Below are 16,891 nucleotides of genomic sequence, written 5' to 3'. Positions count from 1 at the left end.
CTTTCATTTTGCTGTCTTCTTAGATTGTTCTAATAATTGTACAAATAAAAGTACATTTAGAGAATATGGTTAAATTACTACCAGCAGTTGATTCAAAAGAATGCGTTTAGGTTTGATATTTCAAATAAATAAAGTCTTGAATTTACAAACATGTACAGTTTGTGTTGGTCTCAAAATGTGAGCAGTGACTTCAATAGTACAGGTTCTACTTTGCTTTTTGTTCGTCATTGGTTCGTGCAGTTAAGTGCTTTTTGTCGCTAATGCACCTATCTAATTATTGCTTCCGTGGATTGTTGGGCTCTAAGGGTTTCTCCAAGGACCCAATCAACCACTGCCAAGATCGGATGTTGCAGTTGACTGACCAGAGACAATCAATTAATTCCGTAAATGGCCTTTTTGGCAGAGTAATTTATTCACTGCTTAATTAGTGCGTGTCGGGCATTATGTGCAGAGATAATGTGCATGTTTCACTTATCTCGGCATACGGCTGAGCAATTTATATCAAACTGGGGACTCCTTATTCCAAATATTAATTGATTCATTCTGGAAGCGCAGGCGGTTTGGAAAATCAAGTTATTAAGAGTTCCGCTCGTGGGGGAAAGTAGGCAGTCAATTAATCATGAAACTGATATGTATATTGCGTCCAATTCCCCGAATGCCTTTAAGAGACGACGGGCGTAATTGAGTTGGTCGTGATGTTCCATCAAAGTCGGCAAATGCAAGTGTCTGACCAAAACAAAAATGATGCAACACTCTAAGAAGTCTGTCATGCGAAACAGAAGGCCTCTTCCTTCATCCGTCTGTGGCAATGAAAATGTGTGAAGAAAGTTCGTCTGCCTACCTCTACCTTTTCATCGCGGTGCACAGGGCTCCGATAACTGTACCTAGACGTATTTGGGCATTAAAGTGATATCCGTCTGTAGACAGTGATAGATGGGGGCGCACAGATAATTCATAATGAAAAATCTCGTATTGTGTTTGAATTTGATTAAAAGGATAGATAGGCTATCAAAAGTTTGGTATACTTAAGGTTTCTCTGCTGTATATTGGTTGGCAACAAAGTAGGTGTTTCATATACTATAACGGTACAACATTCCCGCCAAAAAGTTGTCACATTCGACGCATTTGATACCAAACTCATTCCCTCATCTCCAGTTTCGATATTACGTTCTAGAGAGTGAATTTTGATACTATAGATCTTATCTAAGACACTTATAAGGCGCCGAGGTGTACTTATCGGCCAAGTTGGTGCCATAAAACACTCGTTAGATTCCTGACTGTACACATTGTGTTTTTCTACCTCAAGAAAACGAGATGGGTCGTGTGTGCTATGTAAACACGTCCCGAAGTGGACATCTTTAAACTCGCGCTTTTTTTGTGGCACGTGTTCCATCTCAGATATCACCCGAAGCGCCTAAATCGTGTACGTGCATGTAGTTATACCTTGTGATCAGTTCAGAATCGTTGCGGCTTTTGTACGTGAACACGCACTGCCTGCAAATAATAAGCAAGACAACTTTGCGCTACTACTTTTTTTCTAACTTTCACTCAGGACGCAACATGTAAAATGAAGGGCAAAACTAATATTGATTTACATCACCCCGATGCAAAATTCCATCTTGTGAATAGTTTGCGCGACCAAACAAACTCCGAACCTATTCATGACTTGAAGACTAATTTATTGAAACCAGGCACTGATTTACGTGGTTAGTGATCAATACCAGCTGCAACTGACGTTTAAATACTACATAAATATGTAAAATATGAATGTATATAATTATATTAATAATAATAATTACATGACGTTTAAAACGTTTCATAAGTTGGGATGGATTTATTATTTACAGTAAAACTGTACGGCTTTTTAATGTGTTGCAATCATTCCAACGCGTTGGTGCTGTTTCGTTTGTTTTTGTTTTTCAAAAAAGGTGAAGTGCCACAAGGTGTATTTCCATACGGAATGTTTAACTTGAGAGAATTGTAGCAAAACCACCAAATAGCGATTGCGATGAAGTGAAAGCTAGATTCTGTATGAGGATGTAACTTGCGATATTTTAAAGTTTGCATGTGGAAATAAACATTTGAACTGCGTTCACGGTTATATTATAAATTCATCGTAGCTTTTGTCAAAATGCACACGGGAGTAACGACTTGAAAGTTGCGTCAAGAATAAATCATTGCGTAAAATAATGCATCCACCTGGCCTGCGTGATATATTTCCTGAATGTGATAGCACCAATTTGTTATTTAGACTTTAACAGGTGTTCCAGTGACTCGCAGAATAGTAAGGTGTTTAACAGGTGTTCACATATACAATGAAATCAATCAATCAAATCTGACATGCTTACGCACTCAATTGGTGCTATTTGGAAGAAGGAAACAGGAATGTTGAAACTGCAAGGATGGTGACAGGAAGAGAGGATCCAATTAGGGAGAGAATCGACCTGCCGGATGGGCTGCGTAAGAGTCTCTACTCAGATCATAGTTTTTCATTTATTAAGGGAATAAATATGTGCTTGGTTGGTTTTAAACAGGGGATTTGACGTTTGCCAAAAAGCTTTGCCAGAAAGTTCATGTAAAGTGTAAATACGGTGATAATGTTTTGAAACACCACCCTAGCCATGTTATGGTATGTATGTACCGCTCGCGAGTAGTCGTAAACATCTCTTTATGTGGAGAATGGCGCGCATTGCGCTTGCTGCGCGTTGCAGCGCAGAACGCGGCGGTGCCGGTGCAGTGTAGGACTCATTGGTAATATAGCGCATGCCTTTTAAAGTGAAAATTGTGAATGTTCAACCAATAAAAAGGGTATAAGGGACCAGATTTCATAGCAGTCCAAATTTCACGTGACACCGGAAAGCTTGTCTTAGGTATATTTTTGAATGTTATTTAAAAATTTTCACAATTTAAAAGATACAAAACTAAACACAGAAACAGAAATGGAAGTTGAACAGAAGCTGTCAAACAGCAAAGCGGAATGGAAGTTTCAGGCCTCTGTTCAATCTTTAAAACAGTAACAGTGATGTTGCAGTGGCACTTGTGCAATTTTTTTGTAAGAAAATGGAAAAGATTTTAAACCACAACAATTCTAAAACCAAAACGAATTTTGAAACATGTCGAAATATCCACTGCCTAGACTGTGACTGATAGTTTCCTGTTGAAATTTTGAAATGGCTGATTAACAAGGAGTTTCAAACGTCGTTAACACTTATGTATATAATTTACTCAATAAGTAAGGCGGCCCAAGGCCACAAACCGAGTCACAATCGCCATTTTTGAGTATCATATTTGAATTAATCACTTACTTGTTGAAATAATTGCCGACGGTTATAAAGTTATCTCCCTGAAGATTTTGTAGCATCAGGTTGGGATGGCGGTCTCCAAACTCATCGATGACTACATCGCCATCGATCCCTGAAAATAGAAGGGGAAAAGTTATGTACATGAACCTCCTACGTCTTGATTTCTCTTTTAGGTTTTTTTTTTAATTTTATGGAGGATATACATTTGTATTTTCCTTTCAGTACGAAATATCTGTAAACTCTCGAAACAGTTTAGGAAAAATTATTTCGCCTTTCGTTTAAATTATCTTGTCATTATTATCCTGAATAAAATATGACTGATTGTCCGTTCCACATAGCCTATCAGCTGCGCACCAATGGTCCCTACCTACCTGCCAATCAAACATTTTGACCAATTAGATCACGTTTCTTGGTCAGGTGACCACGATAGGTATGTTAAAGGGCCCATGCAATATATATCTTTCCATTTCACCTTATTTTCATATTTTTTTTGGCCATTCATTTTGAAGGGTATGTTTGTTGCCTTTTTGGTTGTTATGCTGATTCGAATTTGCAAATTCATGAGCACAACTGTGACGTCATTCCGGGCAGAAACCTCAACACACAAAAAGTTGCTGGAAAAATGGATATTACGTTGTCATAAAAGTTTCTTTTCTTTTGTAATTCGTGGTTGTGTATATGTGCATGGCAGTAAGCCAATGAGCAACCCTTCCTAACAAATATTTTCAATGAGCAAATCTTTGGTTAACAGTTTGAAAAGAAAACTCTGAAAAGTGTCTTCCTGAAGTGCAAAAACAGTGCACACGGTTGTCCGGAAAAGAAAGGAACATTTTCAATGTTTAAAGAAATGCACTTCTTAAACCTTATTTTGGGTGAAATTGGGTAACCCTTCTTTGGGTAAAATTTACTCTAGAGGGATGTCAAATCGTGTTCATACATGTAAGAGGAGTAGAAAGTCGCACAAAATGTGTTCCTCAGAGAAAAAAAACAAAGATAGGCGGGGTTTATGACCACTTCCGGAAACAAGACCATTTCGACTGTTTCCCAGCCAAATCTAACTCTCTTTTTTATACGAGAGCAGTTTCGCGTTTACATATTCGATAAAATTGTAAAATCATTTATTTGTATTTACCAGTGAAATTGTTTGTAAACAGATATTTGCTGACGGTCCTTCCGACGGTCGAGTTTTCCGCAGCGAGGCTCCTGTTTAATGCGCGTGCGTAGAGAAGAACAGCATCGTATAGCAGAGCAGCCTCTATTACGATCTGAGGGAAAATAGATAATTGAAATCTTCGTCCGTCAACAGAAGTCGGTCAACAAAATGAGTTTTTTAAATCAGGTCGATTGTTCGTGACCGCTTTTGCCTGACTATTTAACTTGTAGCAAAGATGTTTGATTGAATTTGCGATTTTAGTTTTCTTTTCCAATCATATAATTGAGATGCAATGATATAAAAAAAAAAAAATCCGAATTCAAATTTTGTTTTATTTCTCAGGGGAAAACAGTGGTAAAATGCCACCATGGATGAAAACATCGCGTCCTGGAAAGCACAGTTATAACTGCATTCACTTTTCTGTATGATTGCATCTGGCAACATTGCAATACATGTATGCAGGTCCATAATCAAATCGATTAATTTAATTTCGATTATTTTCACTTCAAGGATTCTTTTTCAGTCCCGTCCGAAGGCTGCAAGTGGCATTTGCAGAGTTAATTATCGAGCCCTGAAAAGAAATATACAGCTACAATTATTCTGCCCAATGGACTGCAGTACGTACCCATCTATAATTTCGATTGGGCTTATACGTTCAAAAACAGTCAAACAAACCAAGTTTTGGGGGGAAATAAAAAAAATTAAAAATTAGGAGTACTTTTATATAAATGATAATATGGCGATAAAAAACAAATACATTCAATTTTGTCAAGCCTACCATAAAAAAAACCTTCTCCAGGAGCATATCTAGCTTTCAGAAAACAGAGATTGAGCGAAGGTTGAACAAAGGCGTGCCGAAGGTACACCGTGCTAGGGTGATATGGGGGCTTGTCCCCCGGAAAATGTTGAAATTTACGATGTTTTTCCTGCATTCTAAGGCGATTTGAGAATAAATTTAGGAACTTAGCATTCCATTTATGCCACTAAATGTACCATTAAGGAGACATATTATCATAATTTTTTCGAACGATGGGAGACATCGGTCATTAGGTACACATCTTCATGTCTCCCTTATGCCACAGCCCCCCTTTAGAGGCACAATGTTACCGTCGCAATTAGGTTATATTTGTTGCTCGTGGTCTATTTAGTAAACATACCGAAATTCGTGGAAAAAGAACAAGGGAATATTGGGTTGGGGCACATTTGCTTTGAAAAAAAATGTGTGCACAAGTCTATGGGTATGTCTCCCAAATGTCCTATCCAGGGTAATAATTATTATTCTTATTACTAGTATATATCATAACATTAGCCAGCGGCTGAACGCAGGGGGGATGGGTTGCAACCTCACAAACCTCCCTTCTAGACCCACTACCGTTCTCTACACCTGTTGAGAATATAGAGCCTCCCAAAGGACCGGAAACAAATGCTTTTATAGAGTTGGATTTCAGATAAGTAAAAACCATGTCTATAGGTTTAGAGCGATAGCTTGTAAGACGAAAGGGCATTTACATTATACATGTACATATAGGATGTTTTCTACACAACTGTGTGTCGTCTCGCTGGAGATGTAATTGAAGTGTTAATTACAAATGTACTGACTGTTTACAAAAGAGGAAAAGTGAAACCAAGACATATATAACTGAAAGCAGGAAAATGTCACTGGACAAACTAAATCTGGGTTTCGTCAATAAACTGCAATGAACCACTTTCAACTGCTAGAAATAAGAAGGCTGTGAAAACACGTTTGCCTTTGTGTTTTCAGCCAAGTTATTTGGATTCCTACTGTTTGTTCTTGCTGTTCGGGACTTTACTATGGCGTGCAAATTTACTCCTGAAATAAGGTTTTTGTCTATTTTAGTAGTGATATCTCTATTGCGTGCCAAGTAAACATTTTTAATCCCGAAAAAGGGATATACATGTTCATAGAGATATCTATTTCAAATGAAGACATCTGTATTTGTCATCTAGATATCTCTACTCCTAATAGAGATATCTTTATTCCTAATAGACATATCTTTATTCCTAATAGACATATATGTAAGGAATCTTAATCGAGAGAAATATTCCTATAATAGAGATGTGCCTATTCCTAACAGAGATATATCTATTTCATATAAAGACATCTGTATTTCTAATCGAGATATATCTATACTCCTAATAGAGATATACTTATTCCTAAGAGAGATATATTTCAAATAAAGATATCTCTTTTCAAATGAAGATATCTCTATTTTTTTAATCGAGATATCTCTACACTCCTAATAGAGATATCTCTTCTCATTATAGAGATATTTCTATTCCTTATAGAGATATACCTATTCCTAACAGAGATATATTTCAAATAAAGATACATCTCTTCAAATGAAGATATATCTATTTCTAATCAATATATCTCCATTTAAAATAGAGATATCTCTATTGCGGGATCAAAATGCAAACATTGGCACGTACGTCTGGAACTAGAGATAAGTCTGTTAAAATGGAGATATCTCTGTTAAAATGGAGATATCTCAATTTCAGAATTAAACGTTACATTTGCATGCCACACTTAACACTCCATACCTCTTTATCTGGATGATCGACGAATACGGTTGAATTGAATGGCATCTGCGACGTTCGGATGCGGACTTCTTCTTCAAAGGCCATATAAGCGTCTGTCTCGGGTTTCAGCAGTTTCACATCCATAAGACCTGGCAAACAAGCCGAAACAGGTGGGGGAAAACCAACATCGATTGAGGTTAATTTGCGGTCTGGAAAAGTGCACCTGTGTACCGTTAGGACAGCAAATAGAATAGTGATAAAGTAAGGAATCGAAGGAGTACAGAGGCTATAGATATATTGATACTGGCATTAAAGCATGTAGTAATTAATAGTTGTGATGTCACATTAACAGCTGTTTTGTGACGTCATACATATTTGACAGGACGTCAAGTTACACTCGGACTAATTTAATGTTTCCATCTTAAATCTATTAACATGCAGTCGAACACAGGAGGCACAAAGTCGACATCTATTTATGTGAAACGTAAACAAACTAGACTGTGTAAGCAGTTTCAGGACTTTTCTGAAAAATCGAAAGAAACTGATATTAAAGCAGATGATGAGCAGTTGATACAAAATATTTTAGTGACTGCAAAGAAAACAATCGAACACAATTGTTTACTCTTTAAATGCAGTATAACTTAACCGCCAAAAGACAGAAAATAATGCGTAACATCTTTAGAAACATTTAAAAAGTGAAACATGATACAGTTTTCAAGTTTTTAACTGTAATGAATATCTCTTAAGATTACTGTGAGAAATCAATAATTCGTGACCGTACATGGCAATCGACCGTGCATTCTTAGCCTTTACCATCTCAATGGTTTGTGTACAATCGGGTGTAAATCTATCCTGTTTACAATGTACAGACTCATCGATCGCCTTTTTACGACTCCTCGAAATACGCCAACAAATCACAATCTATCACAGAAACAGATGGCTTGACAAATGAAAGGTAAATATACCCAAAGATATAAATTATATGTGGTTTTCCACATTGATCTGAAATGCATGCAAGATGCCGCATTAAATGGTTGAACAGACTTTCTGGTTTCCCGATAATGTATGAACGTTTTTATCAAATAACTAATTGACGTTTACGAATGAATTCCCTACCACAATGACAAAAAAAAATTGTAAAATTATATGTTCAGGTAAATCATTGATTTACCTGAACGTTCCTTTATAATTTCACAAGTGTTTTTTTTCCAATGCTGCGGGGAATTCATTCATAAACATCAATTATTAATTTGATAAAAATGTTGTTCATGTTATAAACTAAAGCAACATGCATTTAGGCAGGCTCACCCAGACGATAGCAGCTTTTGATCTTTGCACTCTTTGCATTGAACATAACATAAATGTCGAGCCATACATCACTCTTACGTTAATTAACAAAAACTATACTAAATGCAATTAATAAATTCGGAATGTAGCCAGCGTCATTTAACGGTATTGCATTGCCATCTCTTATTTAGTGTATCGTTACATGTATATGCTTTCGTGTTATTCTTTCGTGGACATTAATAATTCTATAAATTTCAAGATTTTGGTCATATTCAGGACATGTTTCCTTCAGTGAAATATATCGTGACGTCACTGTTTAAAATATTGATAATGTACATCACGAAAAATCGATTCCTTTTCTCATTTGCCTTTTTTTTCTAGCAATACAAAGGTTAATCACTTTTGAATGAGGCATCGACCGAAAAAAAAAATCGTTAAAAATTGTGTTTAGATATTGAATTATTAATAAAAACACGGGCCGAAGCTTGCATTCGTGAAAAAGGCCAAGTAGAGGGCAGAGACAGAGCAGCACAGAAAACCACCAAGCAGTCTTTTTCTGGATGGACTACCATTATCTCCAAAAGGATAAATGACCATTGTTGCTAAAAATAAGAAAAAAATAAAGACCCAAAATAAAGAAAGAAAGATTAAAACATTAAAAGGAAGTAAAATTACCCTCACCTCAATTCCATTACATTCCTGACAAATGACAATTAAGACCGTGGACAGATTGAAAAATTGGCGCTTTTTCTTTAATTGGCCAATTAAAACTCAATAAATATTTACCCAATTGGAAAGATTTGTGGACAGACTACAATTGAGACCGTGGACAGATTGAAAAATTGGCGGGGTTTTTTTTAATTGGCCAAAACTCAATAAATATTTACCTGATTGGAAAGATTTTTTCATAGATGAAACGCTAATTAACTATACGATCCAAATATGTATCGATATTTGCAATGGTTTTATTTCGAAGCTGTGAACAAGAGGGAGATTAGAGGGTTCGGTTGGTGTGTTTTTTAGACACCTGTAGTATCATAATCATTAAAAAAAAACTACCCCGGCCACTACCTGAGAGTGAGCTGGACTGGGACCTGGAGTGTTCTGAAACGCGCAAAACTAAATCAGGACAACTTTACTCACTCTTTAGCCAGCAAAATTCTCCAAAACTTCCATTAGGCAAAGAAAAGGTCCGCAGTATTCACCAACAAAGTTTGAAGACTCAATTCAATTTTAAAGGAGACATTTCTTCAATAGTTTGCTAATGAGAGGGAAGTCAAGTGATTTCAAAATGAGGCTAAAGACTTGACTGGTACATGTCCAACCATGGTCCAACTATTTGAAAAGACTGACCTCTTCATACAGTGTCATTAGTCTGGTGACTGACTATGGAAGAGTGTAGTAAATAGAGACTTGTTCCTAACTTGCCTCATGTTTCTGTAGGCACAGTTGATTGATGCAGTGCTGAAGCGGTGTGGGACTAGTTGTTTCAGTTGCCAGTCTATTTTTCTTGTCATGCATGTTTTCAATACCTTAAGTTTTTGGAACTCTCACACACAGTATTGAGAGTCCCACATTTTCGGACTAATAGTAAGCTATGAATTGATAGCAAACTGAACTTTTCACGAAGTGGGCTAGACAATTTGGATCCTGCCATTAATTTATACTGTCAGCTTGAAATGTACAATGTATCACTTCATTTATTGGTTGGTGCACTTCTTCAATTCACAATTCAGTAAAAAGAACATGGGTTGGGACAAGATAAACGATAAATTACGTGACCAGCTAAATGACAAACGACAGGAACCTCAGTTATCAAGAGGGGTCATTTCTTTAAAGTTTGCCGATTATCTCGATGTGGATGAAATTTAATATCAAAGTCTCGTGCTCGATTTTCAGCCAATTTCATTTAATTTCATTTATCATTTTAGTTTACCAGGGTAGCCCCATCAGTTTTCGCAGAACTATTCTCATAAGTGACCCTGGGTCACAGGTTTTAACAGATGCAATTTAAGAAAAGGTAAAGTACATTCCTGTTGCTATCTGCATCTATACCTTCTTGGTTTAAGTCACCGAAAGGGAAAGCTGTGTTGGCAACTGTAGCCAGACTTTAAAATGAGGACCAACCCTGCACCTGAATCTAGCTCTTATTACTAAAACAATAAAGCGACAACTACATACAGGGTGAGTAAAAAAAAACGAAACCCAAATGCCAGGACTACTGTTTTAGTGAAGTTCTGCATGTGGCACTTTAAAAATCTAGGATATAAAGCCCAATTCATAAGCTTTCTTTTAGAACAGGAATCATTCAAATCACTCATGTATTTTTCAAGTTACGGAATTTTAAACACAACCACCGTTTGAAAGTTCTGTCCACGGATCACAAAAAGTGTGCGTTCTTTCAGCAAAACGAAAACAATTCACACACATCCCTATGTGAATTGTTTTCGTTTTGCAGAAAAAAACACTTACCTTTTTGTGATCCGTGGACAGAACCTAAAAACGAAGGTTGTGTTTAAAATTCCGTAACTTGAAAAGTACATGATTGATTTGAATGATTCTTGTACTAAAAGAAAGCTTATGAATTGGGCTTTTGTATTCCATATTTTAAAAGTGCTACATGCAGAACCTAACTAAAACAATTGTCCCGACATTTGGGTTTCGTGTTTTTTTACCCACCCTGTATATGGCATGGCCTTAATGTACATTTCTGTTTCTTATTTTACTGCTGTTTGACTAACAGAGAATGTACTTAACTTGTTGAGTTTGCAAGCATTGTTTTTAAAAGCATTATTTTTAAAATATGTCGCTCCATGAATGACGTTATTTAAAGGTGATATGCCTACATGGATTTATCTTAAATTAACAGTGCATATCATTCGAAAAGCTGGCACACGTTTGCTATAATATGAAAAGGAGGCGCATACATTCACTATTTAGGCGGCTCTGTTTCTAGCATTTCAATAATCGAGAGAGCGCTGGACCAGTTCCAACGAAGATCAATTACCCTTAGAAATATACAAAAGGAACTGTCTTCATCCGGAGGTATTTGTAGAGTGTGACAGTCGTAATAAAGTAGTTTCTCACTCGAGATATCTATTACCAAAGTCCAGCGATGGCCATTACGGCCCTGCCTATACCATTAACTCTGACAGTTACCGCGGCACATCTTGGCCGTAAGTCGGTTTCCAAGTGCATTGCATATCTCTGTTCTCATTATAGAAAATGATACCAACGCACTACTCAGAACCAAAAAAGTCAACAATTATAGATACAAATTACCCATCAGGGTGAAAACATAGGCATACGAATTACGAAAAACGATTCATTAGTCCACCGTCGTAAGACGATGATAGTTCGACATCGCCACAGTGGCGTCAGTTCGTTAACCAGACTAAAAATCTGACTTGCTAATACCTGCGAATGCTTTGATGGCGTCGTCGTCCCGACCGTCGTTCGGTTCGCTTACGTCTTCCCGAGCGCTTAGGGAGACTTCCGTTGTGAAGAAGGCATAGGTACCGTCCATCATACCAAGGTCCAATGCATCCAGGAGGAAATTCCGTACATCGGTCCCGTAAGCAACGACTATAAACACTGCAAGGAATCAATAAGGCTAATACATAAATCTTTAATGGTACAGTAATCCCTGCACGAGGCTACATTATGCACTTTGGTTGGTCATAGCCATGAAGGACGTACATTTACATGAATACAGGGTAAATAAAAAAAACGAAACCTAAATGTAGGGACCATTGTTTTACTGAAGTTCTGCATGTAGCACTTGCAAAATCTAGGATATAAAAGCCTAATTCATAAGCATTCTTTTAGTACAAGAATCATTTAAATCGCTCATGTGCTTTTCAAGTTGCGGAGTTTTAAACACAACCGCCGTTTGAAAGGTGTGTGTTCTTCCAGCAAAACGAAAACAATTCACATACATCCTTATATGATTTGTTTTCGTTTTGCTGAAAGAACACTGAATTTTTTATGATCCGTGGACAGAACCTTAAAACGGCGGTTGTGTTTAAAATTCCGTAACTTGAAAAGTACATGATTGATTTGAATGATTCGTGTACTATAAAAGAAAGCTTATGAATTGAACTAAAACAATGGTCCCGACATTTGGGTTTCGTTGTTTTTTGGGTTTTTTTTTTTTTTTACTCACCCTGAATGCAAGGTGGAACATCTTGCTATACGTATCTGTAATGAGTTCAACTTTTGTAACGTTGTGCAACAATAATATGAGATTTGCAATAATGATGTAGCAAAGTATTTATTGATAATTCCACGAAAAAAACATCAATGGTGTAATTGAAGCGTGCTTTGAAGTATAGGCCTGACAGTTTCGGCAAAAATCCACATTCATCAATATATTAAAACTGTTTATAACATATTTCAGGCATTGTATGTCTTTTTTTTACGATTTTTCTTTCGATTCATTAACGTCGCCGATCCGTGGAACCAACAGCCACCTTTGTCTAGAATGATTGATTAGACTTTTAGTCTAATGATACAAGACATAAGCAATTTTCCTATCGTAATGGATTTGGAACTGGCTACGAGCAATTGCAAATGAGGACAAATGAACCTATCAAAGACGCCCATTTACAGTGCGCATCCGAAAAAAAATGCTGGGTACAAAACAAGTCATCAATGTTATGCTAGCATTAACATCTTTGCTGTATTGAACAAAGCATTGCATCACTTCTAATGCGCCTTTCAAATGTCCGCCCCCGCTGCCCCCAGATCTGATGTCGGGGTTTGATCACGTTTTTCATGCCCCAGGGTGGGGATTTTGGTCACTCAAAAACATTGTTACCATTGACGTACTACGTGAAAGGCCATCACTAGTGCGCCCCACGTATGTATGTCGGGAATTGTCACTGAAATTTTGCCCGAGGGGTGGGAATTTTGTCACTTCAAAAGTGACAATCCCCACGTCTTGGGTGGGGCAGCCCGTGGAGGGGTGGGGGAAACAATTGATGGACGGATAAACGAGAAAATTAAAGATGTCCTGTCGGTTGTATTTCAGGGTTTGGCAAAGAAAAAATGTATTTGATATTGAGTGAGGTATCGCGGTGTTTTTATTTTGGGGAGTGGGGTTTTTTTTGGGGGGTGGGGGTCGTTACAACAAAAAAAGAACAAGTTGAAAATTCGTCAGGGAAAAATCAGATTGTCGAAAGGCACAGCCAGGACGTCTTCAATGACCCTTGAAAAAATCTTCCTGTTTGGATTAAATAGTACTGTTGTTGAATTGATATGACAGTCATTAGTTTTTTCATTAATTTCTAAAAAGCCACTTTGCCTTAATTGTAGAGAGTTAGATGGTCTGCGTGTGTGAGGTTGAAGCCACTCTCGTGAAAGGTCAAGATGAAAAGGATTTTTTTTTCTGGGCGATAAACTGTTTTCACTGAACAGCTTCACAAAAATGAGGGATGATTTTTTTTCTTTGTTCAGAAAATTAAGATTAAAGCTGGGTCAATTTTTATGATCAGAATTAGTCTTTGGAGGTATACAGATTTGCGCCGTCAATCTACACTCAATATCTTTCCAACTTGTTGTTGGACGAATTCGGAATTGTGTCGCTTTCCAAACCTAGCTATTATGAAAGTGTGTCAAGGCAACAATACAGGAAAGGCCGGCAAGGGGTGTTTTAACCATCAACAGCGAAATAATCCGCAGTGCCCACTTGTATTTTTCCCCGCCTATCTATAGTAGGTCGCGGGGCTTTCAGCATGCTGGAAATATTAAATTGACCGAAATCTTATGTTTGCTTTGCATTACCGACCCGGCCATTTATCAACGCTCGTATTTTGTCTGAAAATTGATGCGTTCGATCTTAGTACGCGCAAGCCCCATTTTTTTCTAATAAAGTCTTGGTCAACGATATTCCACTGTTGCGTTAGCGATTTTCAAATGCGATATAATTATGGTCATCAAATTTAGTACCGTATAGTTTCATTACTTTTTTTAGATTTTTAATACGGTATCGTTTGGGCTGCGTTGAAACTATTTAAATCATTCAACAACAACAATAATTCAACGCGTTTTATCACGCGATGGTTGCTGATTGACCCTCAAAGAATTATGATACATAAAGTAAAGTCAGAAGGGGAAAAGTGATTTTGTTTCCCGTTTCACTTTTGGTTTTAACATCGAAACAAATTATAGTGACCTCCTAGCATTTCGGTCAAGTACTTTGGTAAAGGGTATAAGTACAGTATACCCGTCCGTGAGTACACTTAATTACGAGTAAGTATATGATCTTGATGTTACTAAGATATTGTCATAATTTATATTTACACTTTGATATTTGTTTTGAAGTAGCAGATAGCTAGAATCGGTTATTGTCGTATGTTATCATGTGGGCCCCATGCCACAGCATTGAAGGGACGTTATGACATTATCAATTTCATCTGCTGCATTGTGTTAGACACAGGCTAAAAGCCCAAGCATTTTTTCCATGAAAGTGAACGTATTCATCATGCATAGTTACAATTTCAGCTGAGGTACGGGAGAGGAATTTAATAATTTCACGACTGAGTGATTTTGCTAGCTAAAAAGTACACATGCACCCGGAATGCCTATAGCAGGTAGTACACACTCAGTTGATCGTAAATCGCATCAAAGGGAAAAAGACTGTTCTTTCAATTCGAAATCATGTCTCTATATCTAAGGCAACTGGTGTGCCGGTGTGATAACATTATGTACTTCCCCCGTATAGACTGTGTCTACTTTGAATTGCCCTGGCATTTAATAATATATGTCAGATGATTTCCGTGGGGATCGACAAAATGAATGGAAGCACTTTCCCACTGCGTCGCTTGTCCAAATATCCAACTGTTATGCGAAGTCAGACTCTGATAACAACTTATTTTGGTTTTGTCCTGTTCCAGGCTTCGGGTTTTTTTTGGAGCTCAACTGACGTAAATGTAGAATAGTACAGGCAACTGCAAAAAAACAGCAAATCTAGGTCGACTTTCAGATGAGTCACAAGGATCCTGAATTAATCTTCCTTCAATCGACTCTGTTTTGAATATTCCCTCTTTTGGCTTCGGCACATGACACCATATTGCTGCCTTGATAATTTATTATTTGTTGGCGAGTCTTACATTTGGGGATTATTTACATTACTCGTTGATTTAGTATTTGTTATGCTCCGTTTCTCCTTTATTTCATACTTTGTATTTGTTACCTAATTTTGTGCTCCTTGTTCAGTTTTAATTACGGTTATTTATTCATCGCAATATTGAAATAAATGTATGTTTGAATGAATTAATGAATTAATAAGTCCTTACAATAGATAGTACAATGTCAGTGAATATTTGCTGCTTATACGCACATGTCATCAGGAAAACACTTTTTTATTGAACAAAAATTATTAACAGAAAAAAATAGTCGTTTCATTATCAAATGAGATTTTCTGTTCATGTAAAGCTTGTTTATTCAGAACTCAGCTACATTCTCCCATATGGAAATTTAAACAGTAAACGGTATTGTTTGATGTGGCTAGGCCTGGGCGTTGCCATAGCTAAGTACTCAATGCTGTAATATTTTGTCATCAAGTGACACTTCGGTTTTATTATGGGAAGGTGTCAGTTGTCGTTGAGAGACCAATTAGTCTCCTTTCGAGTGTTGTTTTACGGTGTAATTTCCGAGTGGCAACGCCTCTGACAAATCCACTGATATGAACAGTGTGGAAATATTAACTCAACTCACCACGTACAGCCAAATGATATAGACATGTACTATATGGTATCAGTTTTGTTGTACGTGACTTGTATAGGGTTGAACGGGAAAAATTGATTTTTAAATTTTGCCATTGAATCCATTTTTTACTAATCATCTTAGATGGAATTTCTATAGGGCATTCCTAATAATGTACTTGCATTTGGTTATAATAAGTGGTTATAATAACGTTCCATTACACTGATATACACTATAATGGATTAAACATTAAGCTTATAATACAGTAATCAGTATTATTATGCTTGACGCCGAAATGGCAGCATTGAGCTGTATACTCCCCCGGGAGCTGAAATTGTCCTTGGAATGATTCATTGGCCCAATGAGTTGGGTAATAATGATGTAGCTAGCGCCTTCAGCACCAACACTGGTGAATACGTCCTCTTCATAAATACACATTATGATTACATTTGGAAATTAAAACACAGGCGTTAACTCATTAACTTGGCATGCATGAGAGTAGTCCGTAAATTTGGGACTCTCAACACTGTGTATGAGAGTCCCAAAACTGAAGATAGTGAAAATATGCAATACAAGAAAATACACTGGCTCATGAAACAACCAGTCCAACACCCCTTCAGTACTGCATCAATCAAATCTCATTTGAAGTCTCAAATTATTTTTTAAAGAAGCCTTTTCTTCAATAGTGTGCACCAGGGAGTGAAACCAAGTGATGTCAATTTGAAGCAAAGGACTAGACTGGTATATGTGGGGGCCGTATCATAAGTCCGACGCCTCATAAATCCGACGCCTCATAAGTCCGAAATTTCGCACTTGTGAGGCGTTGGACTTATGAGACATACATTTCGCCTCATAGGTCCGACGCCTCATTAGTCCGACGCCTCACACGTCCGACAATGGA

The 16,891-nt window shown here is 37.2% G+C and overlaps 1 protein-coding gene across 1 annotated transcript in view; it reads right to left on the bottom strand.

Annotated features, from left to right (window-relative positions):
- Positions 1-16,891, bottom strand: part of LOC119745541 (atrial natriuretic peptide receptor 1-like) — a 35,321-nt gene that overhangs the window by 17,087 nt on the left and 1,343 nt on the right. The window contains exons 2-5 of the mRNA XM_038221935.1: positions 11,701-11,877; positions 7,018-7,145; positions 4,435-4,567; positions 3,306-3,414 (exon numbers count right to left, since the gene is read on the bottom strand). Of these exons, the coding sequence (XP_038077863.1) occupies positions 3,306-3,414; positions 4,435-4,567; positions 7,018-7,145; positions 11,701-11,877 (547 nt within the window). The remainder of the gene's footprint in view (positions 1-3,305; positions 3,415-4,434; positions 4,568-7,017; positions 7,146-11,700; positions 11,878-16,891) is intronic.

The sequence above is a fragment of the Patiria miniata genome, unplaced genomic scaffold, assembly GCF_015706575.1.
Source record: "Patiria miniata isolate m_02_andy unplaced genomic scaffold, ASM1570657v1 HiC_scaffold_7, whole genome shotgun sequence".
NCBI classification, from domain to species: domain Eukaryota; kingdom Metazoa; phylum Echinodermata; class Asteroidea; order Valvatida; family Asterinidae; genus Patiria; species Patiria miniata.
The sequence above is the reverse complement of the archived record's forward strand: the minus strand, read 5'-3'. Positions and strand labels throughout refer to the sequence as shown.